At 41.0% G+C, this 21,908-nt stretch overlaps 2 protein-coding genes across 2 annotated transcripts; one reads left to right on the top strand and one right to left on the bottom strand.

Moving 5' to 3' along the window:
* Positions 1 to 331: 331 nt before the first annotated feature.
* On the top strand, positions 332 to 13,161 carry stra6 (signaling receptor and transporter of retinol STRA6). Its single transcript, XM_070907901.1, has 17 exons — positions 332 to 402; positions 1,780 to 1,846; positions 2,886 to 2,968; positions 3,831 to 3,964; positions 4,531 to 4,697; positions 5,627 to 5,752; positions 6,515 to 6,585; positions 7,756 to 7,835; positions 7,926 to 7,987; positions 8,476 to 8,638; positions 8,817 to 8,892; positions 9,298 to 9,431; positions 10,005 to 10,122; positions 10,452 to 10,553; positions 10,662 to 10,825; positions 11,471 to 11,608; positions 12,923 to 13,161. Exons 1-17 carry the CDS (start codon positions 332 to 334, stop codon positions 13,159 to 13,161), a joined length of 1,995 nt encoding a protein of 664 aa, XP_070764002.1.
* A 2,410-nt stretch (positions 13,162 to 15,571) lies between these two features.
* Positions 15,572 to 17,710, bottom strand: islr2 (immunoglobulin superfamily containing leucine-rich repeat 2). The gene has a single exon (XM_070908072.1). The coding sequence runs from the start codon at positions 17,708 to 17,710 to the stop codon at positions 15,572 to 15,574; it is 2,139 nt and encodes a 712-aa protein (XP_070764173.1).
* Between the last annotated feature and the right edge of the window lie 4,198 nt (positions 17,711 to 21,908).

Genomic DNA, 21,908 nt, shown 5'->3' with positions numbered 1-21,908 from the left:
TGTGGTGGTAACCCTCAGCTGAAATAGGGCCTTTGCAGGGTGGAGGCAGCACGCTGCAGCCAGGACCTGTCACATTACTCTCAGCTCCACTGTGGGACGAGGGCACCTGAATACAGGCTGTGAGGAGGGAGGGTAACAGAGTGAGAGTGAGACTAGACCAAACAGGGAAACAAGGACGCCTCTGCAGCAGCAACAGAGTCCAACTTGGGACTTGGGAGACACTTTTTCCTCTTGAGTCAAGGGGATCGCAGCTGTGTGTCGCTAGAGGTTGTGGCTAGAAGTACTCCAGCTCCTTCGTACTTTCGATCCGTCTGGAAAAAGAGACAGCACAATGGATAAGGATGCTCTGCTGGACTATGAGTACCCGGACCTGGATCCTCTGCCATCCAAAATTGAAGCAGAGTAAGTACATTTGTATCATCTTTCTGAACACTTAAGATTAGTTCTCACCCACTTACTTTAGTTTTGTATACTTTTATTGTTTGTCTAAAAATCACCACCATGAAAAATTTGTCGGTCCATTGTTTAATGTGTAAAGCAGCGCTCATTGAGATATTAGGTGACATTTGGCACCCTTCTACAGCGCCAGTGTCAGTGTGTGGTCTTGTTCAGTTCACTTGTCATATTACAGTAAAGACTGTCTCATTTTCATGCCCCGAGAACACAGGTTGTTTGGAAAGCTGGTAGGTTTTACCCGTGGAACTTTATTAGTAAAAATAGTATGAACAAAACATGCATGCTCCCTAAAATAAGTCAATGTTTAAAAGTTTTACTAATTTTTTTTTTTTCAACCACAAAAAGTGAAGCTGTAGTACATGGTACCTTGCAAAGTTGAGATCCAAAACTGATACTGACAGTCTTATAGCATCAGTCTTTGCTCCTGGCCCATCCCACAGTGCAACAGGGCACATGCAGTATTTCCAGTTAGTTCTTTTTGGGATGTGTCTTGTCTAAATTGATTTTCCATGTAAAAATGCACAATACAGTTTAATGTATAAACTGGCACAGTGTGATTCATTGAAAAAAATATTGATATTTGATAATGCCCTCAGATAAACAATATGACAGAAATACGATGGAACAAGTGTCATTTATCACCAGCCACCATGTTTAGCTAATATACCGTCTGGCTGTCGTGTAAATTAATAGACTGTGTTGAGTTGTGGTCTGAAAAGCTCTTGTGTGGCCACTAGTGTAGCTCACTATCAGTTTTAGCTGGCTGATTTGTAAACTCTAAAATGTCCTGCTGCACCTCCTATTCAGCCAGCTCTGACTCTGGAAATGTGAATTCTGACATTGCCTTCTATTTAAAAGAAAGGTCTTCTCCTTTTTAGAGTTACAAATTCACTCATTGTTTGGACAGGTAATAAAAATGTCAAAAACATCCATTCTGGAAGCTGCCGTCTCTGTGTTCACAGACTATACAGTATGTGTAGTATTTTCCTAAATAAGTCTCCCGACCTGGCCTTCTCTGAATATCAGAGTTGTAATTACTACCCCATGACCAGGCATTCCTGCTCTTCCAGTGAGCAGGAACGTGAACATAGGCGTTTGTTGTTTTCCTGTGTCACGCTGATACCAATCCGTTTAAATGCAAATCTCTGCTGCGGTATTTCAGCGACAAAGTTTCCAGCCACAAATGGTCCTGACGTGTGACGTGTGACGTGTGAAAGGTTTAGTGAGGTGTATAGGCCCGTTCTGTGCCTCAAATCCTTGAGACTTAAGTAAAAGTTTGATTGTTTTACTCATGTGTGAATGTTTTTGTTCCTTTTTTTTTAGAATAATCCCTCCATGTGACCCCACTGCTGACGACAGGCTCTACCATATATGCATCACTGCGATATCCGTAAGTCTGCTCTCCTGTTCTGTCACCATTCTGTCATTCACTGCCATCCATTCACTGGGTGTATGATATCACACCTTACTGACAGACATAATGCATGTTTTACGATGTGCCATATGCGAGTCAGCACGGTCTTAATGTTTTCATTCCTCACTGTTTGTTTGTCTATTAGTTAGCAGGATATCTTGAAAAGTTGAGAACAGGTTTTAATTAAATTTGGTGGAACAGTGGGCCATGGTCCAAGGAAGAAATTATAGGGTTTTGATGCAGATCCAGATCCAGGTGTGGATCTGGGGGACAGAAAGGATTCACATTACGAAGTAGTGAAAGAGGGTTTTTGTACCTTTTTGCTTCTCATTAAATACCTAATTTACTTGAACATTTAAAAAAAAAAAAAAACCATGTTGATGATAATAATCGTTATAGTACTATAGTAATAATGGTAGCCCTTATCAATATGTCTTTTTCATGGAGATCCTGTCCTAGAAATTAGGACTTTTATATATCTAACTTAGATACCGATGCCGCCTTGTCGGTGTTGTTTGCTTTCCAAATTATTTCCAGTTACATCACAGAAATCAAGTAATACAAATACAAACTGAATGTTTAATAGTTGAGTGCAGAAGGTTGGTAACCATATTGGTAAATTACCATTTCGCTAACTATTGCACATAATATTGCTATGTTTACATAATGATGTTACTTGGTATTCACTTTCTCGTCTTTTGATGTCGGTCTTAATGGTGGTCTTAGTAGTTGGTCTGGACTGCTCCAATTTAGAGCAAGTCTTCCCAGCCTTGTGTTTCCTAAATGTGTCACAGGTCACGACAGGTCATTGAACTCTCACTGGTCAGTGATCCTGACTGATGACAATTCATTCAGAGCACATCCATAGGGAGCACTAATGAGACACAGTGGTTTGGCCTTTTGTGGCATCAACTCATTTTTAGTTTGAAGCAGGGTGAGGCCTGAACCCATGGGGAATCCACAGCTGCATGCTAACTCTGCGGATGAGGCTAACTGACGTGTCCTCTCCTCCTAGCTTGTTGTCATGCTGATCCTAGCAATCTTAGCCAGGCGCACGAAGGTGGGCGACAGACAGAAAGGACTCCCAGGTTTACTCAGGTGAGGCTGTATTTTATCTCTTTTATTGAATGACATGCCTTGATAGGACGATACTATTAGCTTTGCACGGTCTAGCCCATTGAATTGCATATAGATACATACATCAATATAGATACAATACATCACTATTGACCATTTCCAAAGCATACAGCAGATTTATAGATTGATTTCTTATTTATTTGGCAGTTATTGGCTTCCATTCATTTCAGTATGATCCAGATGCAAACACTGGTTGAGATTCAAAAATTTAAAAAATCCGATCAGTATTCAGCATAATAGATGAATATTGCAGGGAGCCATTGCATTTACATGCTCAGTTGTCCGAACATCAATAATATAGAAACAATGATGTTGAGATAAAGATCATGTCAATGTGGTAGTTTGGCATTTTATGAAGGATGTCTGGTGATTGTGCCTACCTGCAACTTAATTATAATACTACTAATTTAATCTTTTGACTGGCTGATGTACCCATGAGCAATTAACCCCCAAATCTGCTCCAGTGGAGCTGCTCAGAGGCCAACAGATAAAACTGTGGTCATCCAGGGTAACTTCTAGGTGTGAATGTGCGTAATTGTGCAGTGAACCTTCCCTGGATTAATAGAGGTTGAACACTGTGATGGGTTTTCCTATCTCAAGCAAGCCTCATAGTTTATTTTCATACTATACTGACATGAATGGAGGCCACGGGCACACAAAAATGTCTGATACATTAAGTCAGAAGTAATTAGTTTGTAGTTTGTGGGCTAAAACTTTAAAAAAAACGCTTTTTGAAGTGTGTCACTTCTGCTCAATAACCGTTTCATCCAGATGTGAAGCAGGTAGCATGCGGGCTCTAAATACCTGCTGCTTGATTTCACAGTCCGGTCAACTTCCTGGACCATACACAGCACAAGGGCCTGGCAGTGGCTGTGTTTGGAGTGCTCTTGTGCAAACTGTGGGGCCTGATCATATCCCCAAACCCCCTCCCCTTCACAGCAGACACAGAGAATAAACGTGAGGTTCTTCCTGCACTAGCATCAGCTGCATTCACTTTTATTTTTACACAGATTGTAAATCTTCTATAGCCACTTTTTAATGTTTATCTTAGTACTTAAAATGTGTCACTGCTCCTCTGTTGAACAAGTTCTGTTAGGTGATTAGACAGCATCAAATGGATAAATGTGTCTCCATAAACATTATTTTTGTTAAATATCTGTATTATGTAATTGGATTGTTTTATTTCCACGTGTCTCTGTTATTTCCGACTTAGGAGTTTGATGGTAAGCTTTGTGAGAAGCCTTTTTTTTCTGCAATGAAATTACATAAGAATTGACTGTAAGGAGTCAGTTCCCTGCTACTTTACACAATCCCCAAACATTACTAGGTTCAGCACAGTAGGTAATATGGTGGCAATTAAATCACTCATATTTTCTACATATGTTTGGGGGAAAGTTGTTAAGTGTAGAAATGAAACAGAATTAGTTGTTGAAGTTACAATCTTGTGTCACATGGTTCAGTGAATGACAACATATGTTCCTTTTGATGCTCTGGGTCTTCACACTCGTTTGTTGTATTTGCAGAGAACTGGGTGATTCTGGGAGTCTTCTACTACCCCGCACTATACTACCCTCTCCTGGCATGCGGTACTTTACATAATAAAGTTGGCTATGTACTTGGTAGCCTCTTGTCATGGACGCACTTTGGAGTTCTGGTCTGGCAGAAAATTGACTGCCCCAAAACACCTCTGGTAAGCAAAGATGACTGCCAGTACCACTATGAGTTCCAGTGCATCTATAACTGCTTTTATGAGACAGCAATAGATTTATATTGTCTAGATTGTCACTGGATTAATTGATACTTTCTTTGTAGTGTGTCATCTGTCTGAGTTTTAAGGATTATTTCAAAGACAAAGCTGATTTGTTCTGGTCTGGAAACCCATTGGTTACTGAACAAAGCTGGTCTGTAGTGTATATAAGAGAAGTGATTTGAAAAGATGAATATCAGGCCAGATTGATTCATGGACACATGCTTGGAGCTTTAAAACTTAGACAACCCCAGATTTTGTGCCATATCCACATTGTTTGAGTTTTCTGTGCAATGAATGGCTACAACTCAAAACAATTAGTTCCACTGTCTATTGGTCTTAATCAAGAGGCTCTGTCACGGTTAATCAGTTTAGTGTGTGTTTGTGTGTGTGAGAGAGACATCCAGGCTTTGAATGGTTTGTCTGTTTTTTGTTTTTTTTTAATAGTGGTGATGCATGTCTTTTTATTCCACCGTGGCACACACCAAATGCAGCAGGGAGCATTTGAGCTGATCTGCAAGACTGAGCTTAATCGCATAAAGACAATAGAATACATTTACTAAATATTATATTTAGGATAGTACTTCTTTGTGAACGCTATTAAGTGCCAGTCTTTGGTGTATAACTTAAAGCAGAAAGATTTCCACTGTGTTAGCATTTTCTCTGGCACTAAATCGTAATGATTTGGTTAATAGAGGTCTCCGATCCCACTTGGCCCATACGCAGATTCCCACCACAACACACACAAAGCCATTTGTGTCAACATTTTGTGTCAATACAATGTGGTTTTAACATGTATTCCTAGTGTGTCACTTCAAACCTCCCAAAACAAGTTGCTAGGTGATTTAAAGTCTTGTTTTATTCTTTTGCAGATACACAAACACTACTCCCTTTTCTCCAGTCTGCCCCAGATAGCTTGCTTGGCATTCCTTAGTTTCCAGTATCCCCTTTTCCTATTCAAGGGCTTAAAGGGCACTGAGAAGAACAATGCTACAGAGGTAAGTTTTGATCTGAGTGCAGTTCCTTTGGCATGTCTGCTTCAGGGTGGATGTACAGTCCTTATAGCATACATTTTTTGGCCTGCTTACATAACAAACTGGATACAAGTGTTTATGTTGATTAGTAGCCTACGTTCACGTAAGCCTGAACTATTAAAAAAGAAAAATCTCACTAAGACGCACATTTCTTCTGAATCTGTGCACATGAGGAACCTTTATAAGCTGCCTGCTAATCAAGGGGCTTATCGTGCTCTTACAGTCTAGGCTGAGGGGAAAATGTGAAGTCCAACGCAGCGTGCCAGTTGCCTAATCATTTTAAGTAGATTTGACGTAATTGGTTTACGTTATGGTCTTGATCAGATTATGAAAAGGTTGCCTTGTTTTTTTCACTGAGGAGACACAATGCTGTGTTTATTTGATGCTAATCTCAGCATGGGTGTCACAAAGCTGGGGGGAGGTTTGACACCACCCCCCCCCCCCCCCCCCCCCCCTTCTCTGCTGCACCCCACAGGAACGCACCTGACACCATAAATCTGCACAGATGCAGAAACTTACCTTAAGGAGGCTTAGTTTGTGAGCAATGCTTTTCCAACATGTTAATAATTACAACATAAATTACAAAATTAAACCGTACCTAAGAATATGAAGGCCCAACTGAAGCATTTCCAAAAAAAACAATTCAGCCTTGCCACACTGTCTTAGCCTATTTACTATCTACGGTTATCATTTGGTTCTTTACATGGTTGTTCATTTTTCTATAAGGATCTCAGCAGCAGCTACTACAAAGACTATGTGAAGAAAATGCTCAAGAAGAAGAAGCCCACCAAAATCAGGTGAAAATTGTAGACCGTTATCAGTAACACACCTGATCTGCTGCATGGTTATATGTTTGTCTTTTGACATCTGTTTTTCTTTTAAACACAGCTGAAGGGGGAGCTCTTTACCCCAAGTCTTGGATTTACCTAATTTGTTTTGATGGATGTTATAATGTTATAAGGAATCTTTTGGGGTATTTTAAGTATTTATTATAGACAGTAGAGAGATGGCAGGAAATGAGGGAGAGAGAGATACAATGAAGTCGAATCAGGGATGTCGGCGTTCACGGTCAGTGTCCGAACCCTGAGCTACGAAGGGCTCCGCTGGAGATTTTACTTTTTAGCTTTGAGTCCTAACTTACAGGAAGAGGCTGTTTGTAAAATCACATCCATGAGTGTGGGAGTTTGCCAGCCTGGTAAACATCCACTGATGCTGATAGATATATTCAAACATGTTGCACCCTTGATGTATATCAGAAAATTATGCCAGATTTGGTTAGTTTAAGATAAGATAAGATAATATAATCTTTTATTAATCCCTCAGACATGAGTTTAAGCCACTCTGTATACTCAGCTTTATAAAATCTGTTACTGCCGGCCCAAACTCTGCTTTAGTAAACCCTGGTGGCATGAGAGATTTATCCCCCAACAGACTCGGGTAGAAGTTGTTTCAGCCACTCTTACAGTTTTTAGCACCTATTTCCAAAACAGCAATACCAAAGAACATGTAGAAATGTGCCCTCGTCTTTGTTATATTTCCAACATTTATCGCCTTGGGTTGAGCCCATTCTAAACAGTTTGGGGTGTGAGATAATACTATAACGGATGAACTTACTTCTTGCATCTCTTGTTGCTTGAACTTTTATCTGAGGAAACAGATTGCTGCCCTGTTGAAGTGTCCTTGACACTGAATCCTGATTAAAGAGAAGCCCCCTCAGTGAGTTTTTTTTAAAGAATTTAGAGAGGCTGTTATCATGCTCAATGAGCACCAGGAAATAATGCATTATTTATTTTTCCATTTGTAGAGAATGTTGACTCTACCTGCATAGCAACACATTTTTTTTCATTTGATGTGTTCAAGGATAAAAGCAAAACTGGCTCATTCAGTCACAAATGTTTCCTAATCTCATGAAGTGTGGTGCAAAATGCAGCTTTTAAATGTGTACCTCTGTTTACCTTTCCCCTCAGTGCATCGAGCACAGAGACGCCAAAGCTCCCTCAAAGGATAATGGATGCTGTGAAGTCATACATTTATACACCAGAGGAAGGTAAATATGTCATCTTGGTCTTGTGTTATGTTTGCCTTCAGGTGTTATCTGTTTGTTTTTAATTTTTGTGACCCTTTTTTTTTTTTCCAGCTTTCCGCTTTCCACTGAAATTGGCTATATCTGGTGTAGTGTCGTTTATAACCCTGTATCAGGTAACTACCATATCTACTATTAGACTTTATAATCCAAAATAAAATCATAACATAATACGTAAGGACAAAGTGATCATCGCTTACTGAACGTAATGTGTCTACCTCTGCTTTAGATAAAACTTTAAATGCACAGTCCAGTGTCGATACTTACCAACTACCAGGTGATTAAAAATAGTAGATATGTGACAGCATCTCTTAAATCTTTATTGACTAGACCTGTAACATAACGTAATCGTAACCCTGACCTCGGCTTTTAACTTCAGTCTAGACTCATAATATCAACAGATTACATGTTACCTTATTGTTTCACCAGGAACTTAGTAGACTTTAAGTGCTACACACGATATTCACTGGATAGTAAGTTGATTATCAGTGGTGGATGATCCAAATACAGCGCAGGTCAGTTTTAATTTCCACATCTGTAAAAGCCATTGCATTATCCAGTAACTGATAGATGTTGTGTTTTCTTTTTTTTCTTTTTTTTTTAGGTGGGTCTTCTGCTGATCTCTTTAGTGGTGCCATCTCTCCAGACTGCCCGTTCTGGAGTCGATGAAAACATTGCCAACGTTTTAGCTGGCTTCAAGATCATGCTGTCTCCAGACAAACATGAAGTGGTCAGAATAGTGGTTTATTACATGTGGTGCGTGGAAGGTGAGTGAAACCGGAAAGCAGAAGCAGCCATTTAGTGATGTGATAGATGTAGAATGTAGATGTATTTATTTAGTTAAATGACACGTGGCTGCATTGTTTTAAATCTACAGAAAGTAATATAACATGAAATCCCTCCCACAGTAAACAACCTGAATGTCATGTGCTCTTTTCCCTGCAGTGTGCTACATCTCAGCGATGACCCTGTCTGGCTTGGTCAACCTGGCTATGCTCATGCGCTCCATGGTTCTGCATCGGTAGGTGTGAGAAAAGACGGTTAGTGTCATAACCGTCTTTTTCTTATTTTCCTATTCTCGAGAACGTGCTTCGCATCCTGGTTCCTTCATTATGATGTGATGGTTCACAGAGGAGTTATTTTAGCATAATAGAGTACTAATCATCCAGACAGACAGAATAGCATTCACTCTGCGTTAACTGCTGCTGGAATTGAAAATGGCCATTAAGATAAGAAATGAAATACTGTGCCATTACCATAAATTACGTCGTATTAAAAGAAATGGATTTCTGTGTCCAGCATTGAATTTGGTTGTATCCCATGCTATTACCTCTTCAATTTACTATGTAATTTGTACATTTACCGATGAATCAGTTTATGTATTGTATAGTGCTGCATTGTCTTAATTGTGTTTTTGCTTCTGTAGGTCAAATCTGAAGGGGCTGTACAGAGGAGATATCTATAATGTTTACAACTGCCAGAGAAGTATCAGGGCTTCCCGGCCGGCACTGGTCTGCTGGATGGGATACACCAGCTTCACAGCAGCTCACATCTGCATCGGTACAGCTACATATTGAATACCAGAGGATTTTTTTTTTTTTTCAAACCATATTTCCAGTATGCTTAACTTGTTTGGATCTCTTTTGTTTTCCTTTTTGTTTTATTACTTTAGTAATGCTACTAAATCTTAGATTGTGTGTATCATATGGTGTGTTTGTACATCAGAAAGTGGCAAAACGTAGGCCAAGTAGCCTCGGCCAGCCGTTCCATTTTAACATTTCCTGCCATATTATCATTATTATAGTTCTCTGTCTGTTCACACTCCTTTAATGTTTCTGAATTCATACATCAATATTATAAAGAGTACAGTCTAGACCTGCTCTCTATGAAAAGTGCCCTGAGATAACTTCTGTTATTTGGCGCTATATAAATAAAATTGAATTGAATAAATGTTTATAGCAACAGATAAACTCAGCTAGAGTAACAATCTGGTTCATGAAAGGAGAATTCTCAAGTTCGGTTTCCAAAAGAAAAATGACCCCTCCCTTCACTGTGGGTGTGCAGTGTAGATCTGTTGGATGCCGTACAGGTTGTAAGCTGCGAGGCCCTGAAGCTCTGATCTCTCCCCTGCAGGCATGATCGTCCAGACCATGGTGTTCTTCCTCTGCCTTCTGATCGCTGTCTTCCTCATTATCATGCCAGTCCTGCACAGGCAGAATCTGATCCTCTTTCAGATGCTGTGGAGCATGTGGTGAGCGTCTCTCACTCATTAAACTTCTCTGTCAGCGGACTTCATGACTGAGGCATAATTCCCTGCTGTATCATTGCTGTTGTCATGCGAAAACCGTATAACTTCAGTTTTAGTTGATTTTCATGTTTTGACTTTAAAACCAACTTTTAAAAACACTCAGAGATGCATGTTGGCCTATGTAGAATTGATGCTTTCTTAGTGCCTGAAAACTTGACACCTTTTAGGCTTCAGGTGCTATATTGTTGTGTCCGTTACCAAATGGTTTTTGTGCCTTCTGTCTTTCTTGAATCACCACAGGAGACTTTTGATTGTTGATTTTGTCCTTTCAGGCCCTTCTGGCTGATGATTCTCTTGGCTGTGTTGATTCAACACATCACCGGCAGGTTTTGCTTCATCAAAAAAACAGCAGGCACACGAGACCTAGACAACAGGTGGATTTATTATATTTGAACTGTCTCCTGTGTCTCATTTATGTGTTTTACTGTTGGATAATTGCAGCATATTCCTGTGTGTTTGATGCATTGCCTCCTATCTTACAGGGGTAATCTGTTCCTGCTGACGTACCTGCTGTTTCCAGTTAATGTTCTGATCGGGGTGCTACTGGCACTGTGGCGCATGATCATCACAGCCCTGTTCAACATTGTCCACATGGGACGCATGGATATCAGTCTTCTTAACCGCAGCGTGGAGGCATTTGACCCAGGTGAGCCCAATATTCTGTACTCCGTACAGATCAACAGCCATAATGTCACTGTCTGGTTTGCTGGCCAGGCCAAAGCATCAGGTCACGTTCAATGGCTGTATTCAAAATATATTTTCATATAATAGCTTGTACGTTGGCTAAATTAGCTCTGCAAGGCATTGCTAGGGAATTCAGTGCTCAATTATATTTTACATTTCCTTTTTAGTCTCAGACACACAATGTTAACATATTCATTGGTATTAACATCATGCTTTTACCTTTGTAGATGCCACTGTGTTTTTTTTTTCACTCTCACTGTGGAGGCTTAAAGAGAAGCAATTTTCTGTGAGCAAATGCACTTTTACTGATCCCACTTAGAGGCCAGAAATGCGTATCCTATCCACTTTACCCCGCCAGCAGCTCAGTGCAGCTCCTATGATATCTGTATTCTGTGCCATGCACGGGACTGTAATTGCACACCGATCTCTGAAATGGCAGCAGATTTAAGACATCTGCTGTCAGGAAAAGCAGGTGGTTAAGAAAAAAAAAAGTGTGATTGTATGTCCATTATGTGTGATTGCCTCAAAGCCAACATGGGGTGTAGTCCTATGTGTTTATTGCTTTTGCCCAGTCAGAGTGACCCCCCCCCCCCCTGTCTGTCTGCAGCCTACCGCTGCTATGCTCATTATCTGAAGATTGAGGTGAGCCAGTCTCACCCTGTGATGAAGGCCTTCTGCGGGATGCTGCTGCAGTCTATGGGCCAGGAGAGCAATGCCGCTCAGAGGTCACGGGATGCTGAAGAGGGTCTGTAGCACAAAACTTGCATCATAGTCTACACACTCTACTCATTTCCCAAGTGCTAATGATTCAGCTCGGGTGCACAATGATTTGGCACTGTGGCTTCAGCGTGTTCATACAATTAAAGGATAAGGCTTGTGTGTAGTTTTTAGCAAACGTTTCTCAAACAAAAGTAAATTGTGCATTGGATGGGAACTATTTTCAATCTCAGATACATACACGTTTTGTGCTCTAGTGGGTAGAATAATATAGACTACAGTGCCCATGTTTATGGTAATGAAAGAATATGTCACCAGTGTGACTCATTGATGTTGTTTTTAATAGTTTTTGGACAACAATGGAGGTCTGTGGCAGGGAGGAATAAACTATATCAGGCTTTGGCTACACAGGCAATACTTGTAGGATCAGTCCGTCATCTTTTCATGACAATAACAAAACTATAGACTATCGCCAGCCTTATCCTTTAAAGATGAACATTAAAGTCAGTGTGATTTCTTTAATTTCTCCAGGGAGGTTTAGAATTCAGTAGCGGGTCACTGTAACACATAATCAGATCATAACACTGTCTTGCATGCGCAGAAGAAATGAAAGCTTAGCAGTTCTGATTTAATATGTTGAGAGCAAATTGAGTCTCACTGTGGAATAATTTACAGTCCTGCTGCTGGTCTCAATCAAATCTGTCATAAACTAATCAGCTGTCCTTCTGGCGTGCCCACACTCGCCTGAGCCCTCAGACTCTGTCACCAACAGACAATGTGGTCCAATACTGTACGTCGCCTTTGTACATATTATTTAACTAATACCAATGAAACCAGTGTGTCATTTATATACAAGTTGAGTGATAGTAGCCTACAAGTGTGGTGACAATAGGACATACATCATAGTGAGAAATAAGCAGCAAAATGCATCAGGCTTGTTGTGGAATCTGTCTGGTATCTAGTTGCAGCTGAGTCCAGTTACGAACGTTGCTTGTTTGCATCTAGAGAACAATGCATTATCAGGAATAACCTATTGTATTACAACGATTAGTTCTTGAGTAGCTGATTACACAGATGAGCTATGCTAATTGCCTATTTCATATTCATGCAGCCCAAGGGGCTCAAGCTTTCAGTGTGTTAATGGTAAGCCCAATATGCTCCTACCATGCTCAGAGGATTAGAATATGATTGCTTTCTATTATTACTCTTTCTGTAGTATGTAGCTGGTCCTTGGTGGCCTTCAGAAGAGTCTTGTCCCATTAAAATAAAAAAAAAAGGTTATATATTCTTGTATGACTTGTGTATATATGACATACCATTGGTGCTATCATGATGTCCTCAGGGATCCAGCTGGTCCAGCAGGAGAAGAAACAGCACAAAGTGTCCATTGCCAAGAGGGCCCGCAGGCACTGGCAGCTCCTCTACACCCTGGTCAACAACCCCTCCCTGGTGGGCACCAGGAAGCACTTCCAGCGTCAGACCACAGAGAGCTTTCTGAATGGAAGCCTCAACCGCAGCGCCAAGGAGGGGAGCAAAAAGGAGGCAGCAACCAAGGATGCAGAGGCCGCTGCCAGCAACTGAACATGAATGTGACCCTGATTGAGGACTGGCTGCAAAGTCTCTTTTGGTTTGGGGAATATTCTGCAGTCATATTATTTGTCCACACCTACTGTAGATGTGTCTGCATTTGGTGAAAATAAGTGCACTTGTAGTTCAGTGCCACATGTAGAGATATTCACTAAGCCTTTCCTGTCTGGAGATTGTGTGTCCACTTCGTGCTCTTCGTGTTCCCCTGGTGGTTTATATGTGAGGGCCACAGTCTCCTGTCTGATGGGAAGGCTTGTGTGGCACTGACCTCCCATCTAAACACACTCATTATGTGTAATTTTCAACACGTTTTATGTGCTTATTTTGGGATAGCACTCGTTTGCTTTATGCTTCAACCTGTAGGTTAATCACATAATGTTTTCCAATATGTTGTTATTATCATATAGTGCCGATAATGCAAATGTGTAGTTGCCCAAACTAAACACATGGATGTGCAATCCACTGAAGCATCCTTTTAAAGAGGGTATTAATATTAATATGTAGAGCATTTCACTATTTATGAATTTACAGAATGAGCTGTTTTCATAGACTGGGTAATACATTTCTTTTTTTCAATTGTACACCTTTTGTGTAATTGACCTGTGGAATAGGAATGAAATGGTTTGTGTTTTCTGTTTTATTTGTAGATCTTTCACTTGCTGCTACCAGCGTTTTCTTATTACATCGTTCGTCTCTGCATTTACATTTAAAATGCTGACTTTTATGTGAAAATACAAACACTCGAATTTTCCTTCTGATTACTGTGAAAATAAAACTGAAACAAACGTTTTCTTCTTTTTTCAATGATTTGTGTTATTAAGGAATATTTCATTCTAGGTTAATTTTGGATATATATATATATAATTTCTAGCCTATACGTGCATAGTGTGATGCTGTTGTGACCAGGACCAAAATGAAAATGAAGACAAAGGGAGGCTTTGTGTTGATCAGCGTTTTCAAACGCAACAGTTTTTTTTTTCTTTGGCTTCTGCATAAACACAGTTGCCCAAAATCCCGGAGCCAGTCTATTTTTCTTGTCTTTTGTTAGACATAAATATGACAAAGACATCGAAACAAGCTCCCATAATAAAAAGGCATCAAAAGATTAAAAACACATTCAGCATAATAAAATGAAATAAAGTAACCAGGAGCTGCATTTCTGAAAGCCCACCTGAATCGATTTCAATCTTAAACTGGTGGAATCAAATTGAATTTTTATGTCTGAAATATAGATGCATTTTGAAAATATATGTAGGCCTCTTTTTTTTTTTTTTTACCTGAAACACCTAAAATCCGCAAGGTCAAAGACAAATCCAGAAAATAGTCTGTATAGTGTCATGTTTTATTAATTCCACTTACATAAAATTATATCAAAAGATCTTGAAAGGTCACGGCTTTTTCGTTTCGTTTTACAACAGTTCACAAAAACTCACTATATATATATATATGCATCAAATTACCAGACAGTGAAGCCGCCGGACACTCACGCGCCCGTTTGATGAGGCTTCATAGAAACTTACCGTCGTAAAAAAGATAATAATTTCAATTCACATGGCTTTACATCACAGGTCGACAGTAACACCTAAAGTCCTCTAGACTACACTAATAAAAACCACACAAGGAAATACGTGTGACATGCCATGGACACGGTCATTGTAAAAAGCGAGAGGAGAGCAAGCACCCGTCGATAAAGAGGTTAAAGTCGCACATTTTTTTTTAAAGCTTTACATTACGTCAAACAACATTTTGTTGGTAGATAACGTGGGGTTTCCCGTCACGCACAGCACATTTGAAAAGTGAGATTTCCCTTCTTTTTTGTTTTTGGACTCGCAGGACAGCGGCAGCAGCACCGAAACCAAATATCTGCCTCTTTTTTAGACGAGGCTCGTCCACGTCGTTACACAGACGCACACAGTTTAGAAAGAGCACATTGGTCCCTGATGTCCGTTTATTTAAAATGATTTTACAAACATGGCACCTTTTGAAGTATTTTTTTTTTTTTTTGCTCTCCAATTTTTAACATCATTTTATTTTTGCCTTCAATCACGCGCCTCTCCGTTTGCACAATCTGCGCACCGCGTCCGTCCTGCAGAGAGGGAACATTTAGCTGCTTTCCGGTCAGTGTTGAGGTTTGATAAACTGTAGAAAGCTGTGCTTGCACTGTAAACGTGTGTTGCTTGTTTTAACCTTACAGTAGACTACAAATGTCACATGAATCACTTCACAATCTCAAGTGATTGACGGAGTACTTTCTGAGGTAAAAAAATTAAAAGATCCACCTTTTTTTCTTTTTTAAATCAGAAGCCGTTTTTTTTTCACGTGTAGTAATGGTGGGTGAGTTACCTGCTTGAATGTAGGCTACTTGAAAGTAAAATATTTTACAATATACTCGCGGGCGTGGAGCTCAGCGGCTGGGCTGCTTGTAGTTGCCGTTGATCTCCTCCGAGATGTTGACAGCTTCTGCTCCCAGCGGTAATCTGTCACTGTACTCCGAGCCCATTTCAAACTCCTCCTGGTTGGTTTTGGATGAGGATCCGGGGATGGACTCTGTCACCACGCTCCCCTCGGCCTCTCCGTCTCCATCCTCCCCCTCGACTTCTCCTCCCCCCTCGCCTAACTCGCTGGGGTTGAAGGTTTTCTCGGACTCCACAAAAGACGCCCTGGGATCAAAATCCCCAGCCATTTGTTTCTCCATCTGATCCGGATTCTGAGCCCTCATGATCAGCTTGTAGGTCTTCCCTTGGTACTTGTATAGCAAATGGCAGCAGGTGGCCCCCAGTAAGGGAACAGTGGCCAGACCCAGCAGGAAAATGCTGACAACCACGATAATAAGCAGGGAGGGAATCTTCTTCCTAGTTGTGAAGACTACTTGGACCTGGCAGTCCTGCCCCCCATAGGTGAGACAAAGTGTGTAATTGGTGCCAGGCTGTAAACCATGGAAGCGGTAGGCATTAACCCCCTCCTCTATGTTGGACCACTGAACCATGGAGTGTCCATTACCTGTATTTACACAGAGGTAGAGCATGTCCAGGGTGGCTTTACTGGACGAGGACTGGAACAGACCCAGGGGCTCTTTATTCACTGTTTCCTGGTTTTCAGTTTGACTGAGGTGGAGGTTGGACTTGCTGCTGGGAAGCTGCAGCGGATTCAGCTGCACTTTGGCCTCCGTCTCTGACACTTCTAATGCGATAACACCAAAATCAAAAGTGTACTGCTTCAGGTCGTCCAAGCTCAGGTTGAAGGCATGGTTGGAGATGTATTCGCTGCTTTCTCTCACGCCGCACTTGCTCGCAAAGGTGGGGTCCTTCGAGGCGCCACCGACCTGCTCGGTGCCGTCACTTTTGTCTGACGAACCTTCAGAGTGGCCCTTTGTCTTTTCTTCAGACTTGCTCCAGTTGATCACATTGTTTTTGGAGATCTTGGGCTCTGCAGGCTTTTTATCAGAGGGGCGGATCTTGTCCACTGTAGTATCGAGCTTTGAGTCGCTGGCATGTTTTTGGGTGGCTGCCATAGCCACTTTAACACCGCTCTCCACCTTACCCAAATCATTCACTGCAGAGCAGCTGTAATTTCCATCTTCCTTTTTACTCATACGAGGGATGATTAGAGTGCCGTTTCTAAAGATGAGGAATCGATTGTTGGTTGTTTTATCATTAATTGGCACGTCATTTATCTCTCCATTAGAGGGCAAAGGGAACAGATAGTTCTGATTGCCTGCAGTCACCTCCCAGCTGACCTGTGGTGTGGGGCTCCCTTTTGTCTCACAATTTAAGATGACCATGAAGCCCTCGTAGATCTCTGTGTTCTCGATGTTGGGCTCGTAGGTAATCGTGACGGTAGGGGCCTTACAGTCCAGTTTGGGAATCGATGTAACCATGGTACCCTTCAGGTGTTCAGGGGCCTCACATAAAATTGATTTTGTCTCGGGGACAGAAATCTTAGTCATTTCGATCCAGTCCCTCAGCCACTCTAGGTTGCAGGAGCATGTGAAGGGGTTGTTAAAAATCTGAAGGTGGGACATGGAGGAGAGAGCACTGAAGGTGCCCTCCACAATGGTGGTGAACTTGTTGTTGTTGATGCGCAGCGACCTCAGGTCTTTGAGAGTGGAAAAGGCATCCTTTGGGAGGTTCACCATCTCATTGTTGTTCATCTTCAGAAGCTGCAGGGCTGTAAGGTTGTGCAGATCCTCCCATGGAAAGTTCACTATTTTGTTGTAGCTGATGTCCAGGTTGCGGAGCTGGATGAGGGGGGCCAAGGTGTCCGTCTCTATGGTAACTATCTCATTGTGGGCCAGCCAGAGCGAGGTGACCTGTGTGATACTGAGGAAGCTTTTGCTTTTCAGTAATTTGATCTTATTGGCAGACAGGCTCACGGTGGTAACATTGGAGGGGAGACCCACAGGTACCACCAGCAGGTCTTTGTAAGCACAGTCAGCAAACTGGTGGGCAAATTTATCCTGGCAGCTGCAGAACTCTGGACAGCACTGCACAATGCCAATCACAGCAGTCCACAAGGCAAGGAGCTGCAGGAGCCGTCTCGCCATTTTCTGCACCTGCAAGTATCAATTAGCAGACATTAGCCAAAGGTAACATTTTTACAAGAGTCACATAACATCCATTATGTCCATTACACCAGCGGAAATGCACTGTGGAAGCTTTTACATCTCATATAAACTCAAATGTGTTTTTTTTACTGAGTAGCTTAAGCATTTTAAAGGGGCATCAAAGCTCTTTAACACAACTCAAGATTGCATTACAAACTCATAAAAACAAAGAAACGGATGACAAAAACAACACAAGGTGAATCCCACAACTGGTGCTGCTGCTTTCAATCATACAGTCTGATTGAAAGCATCACATGCAAAGTTTCCTTTTGTGTCGCATGGCACCAATGCACTGCGCAAAAACACTTTCATCAGGGAGTTTTTGACATCCGTGTACTTTATAAAAGCATATATCATGTGCACATATTCTGTGTGTCATTTGCAGCAATTTCAGGGTCAGTTGGTCTTTCCTGCTCTGAGCGCGTCCCCACAATCCGGACACACAGACGTTGTCTATATTGAAACCTCTGATTTCTGCAGTTAATCAAAAACATTTTACTTTCAGAGTTAAACTGCAGTGTTTGCATGATCAGTTCACATAGTGGTATCTATTTTTGCACTCATGAGCAATGCCCTTGTGATTCATCACAACTGACCTACAGGGCGATGGTTTCCACCTTAGCTTTGATATGGATTCTGCTCAAAGTCCGTATTTGTTCTTGTTTTTGCCTTTTTCATTTTTACAGTAACTGCCTCATTAACTACTAAATGGTCTTACCTGTCCAATGTCAACTTCAATTCCCGCGTCTTAGCCTATCAATCACTCCCGGAGTTTACAATCCTCTGAAACAAGTTTAATGGTCGGAAAAACTCGAGTCCTCATGTGTTGTGGATCCTTTCACATGACTTTTGCAAGCATCGACAGCGTTGATGAAGGGCGGCGGAGGGAACATTTTTTCCCGGTGAGTCGCTGTTGCAGCCCGACGGCGCTTTTTTCCGAGTGTGGGATCCACTGCGCGTTCCCGCCGCCGCGGAGCGAGAAAAGGAGCCGTGAGCGCGCAGCCTCTCCCATCTCTCTCCTTCACTATTAAAGATACAGAAGCTCCGGGTCCTCCGCCCTCAAAGAAAATTCATAATTTAGGATCCGATGTTTAATTAATCACCCAGACCCAAGCCTATAATCTTTGACCTCGTTCGCTTTGGCTGCAGCCTATTGTCTTTCATTAATGGACTCAGCCGAAATGTTCCAAACGCACTGACATATTTTACTTTGGTTGTGCGGCGAGCACCATAATACAGACACTATTTCCATTTTAAGAATTGACACTTAAAAAGACAAACAAACAAAGAGACTGACAAGAGGAGTCCGATGAGAGCCAAGACCTTGAGCCACATCAGATAAAGATCATTTGATGGCATTTCATTGCAACGACGTTATGTGGCGCCTGATTTGATTTGTAAGCTTTAGTAAATATGTTATAACCTGAAGCTAATAGAAACCTGGTGTGAATGCCGCCTTAAGGTAAATCACAAATTAGTTATTCTTAGTCTCAGTCGCGCTCACAGAGGGTACAGGCTACTATTTGTAACAAATCCGCTGGTTTGTTTTAAATGTATGTGATCGCCTATGACCTTAAGTCTACTGTTTTTAAATAAACATTATTATTAGTCATTATAGTTCCTTAAATGTTTGAGTCATACTGACTCGTCTTAGAATCTGAGGAGACTTGTTTCCTGCTCAAATACTGCCACCGTCTGGATCGTCTGATGTACTGCAGTATGAACTCTCTCTGTGGCTGTTCAAACAACAGACCACTTAACAGTTCATAATAATATCCACTATAATTTAGTAAGAAAAAAGTTAATGACTCTGCCTTTAGACATGGTTTTGGTCTTTCATTTTCATATAGTTGATATTTGACTGGTATGTGTGTGTTTAAGACCTTGGGAATGAGGACATTTTGGCCTTTCTTCTTCTTTTGGGCTGGACAAGCAAGTTTGTGCTTGCTGAGTTAAAATATCTTTCCTTATTGCTTCCAATGTAGGTGACGGTGGACAACATCCACAGTCCTCATTCTGTGTGAAAATGTATTCCAATGTTTATCTGAAGCTAACGTGAAGCTTCAACTGTCTGAGTTAAACAAATCAAGTGAGTATCTTCCAAAGTTACAGTTTTTTAATTCAGATTTCCCTCTTTGTGTTACTATCCCACCACCCGCATGGACACACTGTCTAAAGGAACACAAACTTGTTAAGAAGGCTTGCAGATAAATTCCAGGCACAGCAGCCCCCCTCAAGTATCCTTCAGTTCATTGGACAGGATGTATATGAGTGTGTAAAGGGTATGCTTGGGTAAAAGTTGTCTTTCCGGCTGCTTTATATTTTGATGAGTGGGTGTTCAGTGTTTTAATATGTGCAATTTAACTGCTATTTATCAAAGTTAAAACATGTGAGTTTTCATTGTAACTGGGCATTGATATATATATATTTTCAGTCATGTTTGTTTCTTAGTGTGAGAATCTGATATAGTTGTCGAATAAAGTTGATACTTTATTATAAGCAATAAGCAGCTTTCTTAATTCATAGTTTGGCTGCCCACTTTATTCCTTTTGAGATTAATCAGTATATCTGATGTTGTATTTAAATGTACAAATGAGCGGTGGCCATCAAGCTGTTCAACTCCTCCCTCCGAGTGTCAGAGACTCAGAATAAACAGACTGGAAATCTGGACCTGCCTCTACATATACTACCTCACTATTACTTATCTTAAATGTCAGTGCAATACATATATAGTCACACACAATAGTGCAATACATACATATATATATATATATATATAGACATACATATACATTGCTGTTGTATATATTTTTTACTTAAACATTGTAAATGTGTATATTTTTATTTTCTATTTCTTATTTTTATATTTTGTACATACTTTTATTTCTAAATTTATGCTGCTCTCTACTCTTGAATGGGAGCACCAGTACTGTACAATTTCCCCCCGGGGATCAATAAAGTATTTCTGATTTTGTATCGACACCCAGTGGAAAAATGTCATAGTGCTTTCATTGTGTATTGTGTGTTATATTGCAGTTCATTAATGTGATATTTCTGTTAGTCTCTGATATTCAAGACAGACTTGAATAAATGTGAAGCCATCCTTGAAGACTTGGTTTAAGGCTTAAGGTTAGACTGGAGTTTAGGGTAGGGTATGTGGAGGTTTGGTTGTTAAGGTTGAAGTTGTGCATGTGTGACAACAGCGACCTCTGCTGTCAAAAAACTGTAATTACAGACAGAATCTGTATAAATATTGTTCTGAAAACAAACCTGTGCTTAAATCAAAGAGAAACTCATAGAAATATTAAACATATTTTGGATAAGGTTAATTTTCTGTTATGTTGTACAGTGGAAAATGTATCACTATTCATGTCAAGTACAGCTTGTTTTTAATCTACAGGTGGTCCAAGGACTCTGGGGATCAAGGCCTACTTGCACTCAAATCAAGAGACATGAGAAGTTCCCGGTAACCATATCACAGTTTAGACTGCAGTGTGGTGCCATCCAGACGAGCTGCAGAGATGGGGATCAAATTGCTGCTTAAAGTAGACCTACAGTAAATCACGTCAGTGATGCTCAGTTATACAGTATGAAGCCAAATATTAGGTTGCCACAACACCATTTGACATGTTTGTTGTTATCCTACAGCTCAAACAGAAGGGTCTGAATTTAATGACGACTCAAGCAATGACTCGTGTTGACACCAAACACACATTATGTTAACCACAGATCCACGAAAACATATTTTACATCTCCACTTGAACTACGAGGAACCCTCTCATCAGCCAACACTCTACAGGCCAGGTCGGCACTTAACCCCAGGAGGAACTTAGCTGTCAGCTCCGGCTTAAGCCAGAGACTCCAAGATCTTCATTAAAGAGAGCTGACGGTAAGACACGTGTACAGTAGGTGAGTAATCTGTGGCCGCCTCTTTCTCAACTGTCAAACCGTCTGTGTTGTAACCTCAGAAGAAAACAACTGACAACATTTGTGGTATTTCCCTTCATATACATGTTGCGTCACTGCTGTGTTGAAAGACAATATTTTCCTAAATTGAGGATGACGAGCAATCCACACAGCCCAACCCCAAGAGAGCAAACATGCCACCACGCCAGTGCTCTGTCATTTCCTTTCCCCC

Source organism: Enoplosus armatus, chromosome 6 (genome assembly GCF_043641665.1).
Source record: "Enoplosus armatus isolate fEnoArm2 chromosome 6, fEnoArm2.hap1, whole genome shotgun sequence".
NCBI classification, from domain to species: Eukaryota; Metazoa; Chordata; class Actinopteri; order Centrarchiformes; family Enoplosidae; genus Enoplosus; species Enoplosus armatus.
The sequence above is the reverse complement of the archived record's forward strand: the minus strand, read 5'-3'. Positions and strand labels throughout refer to the sequence as shown.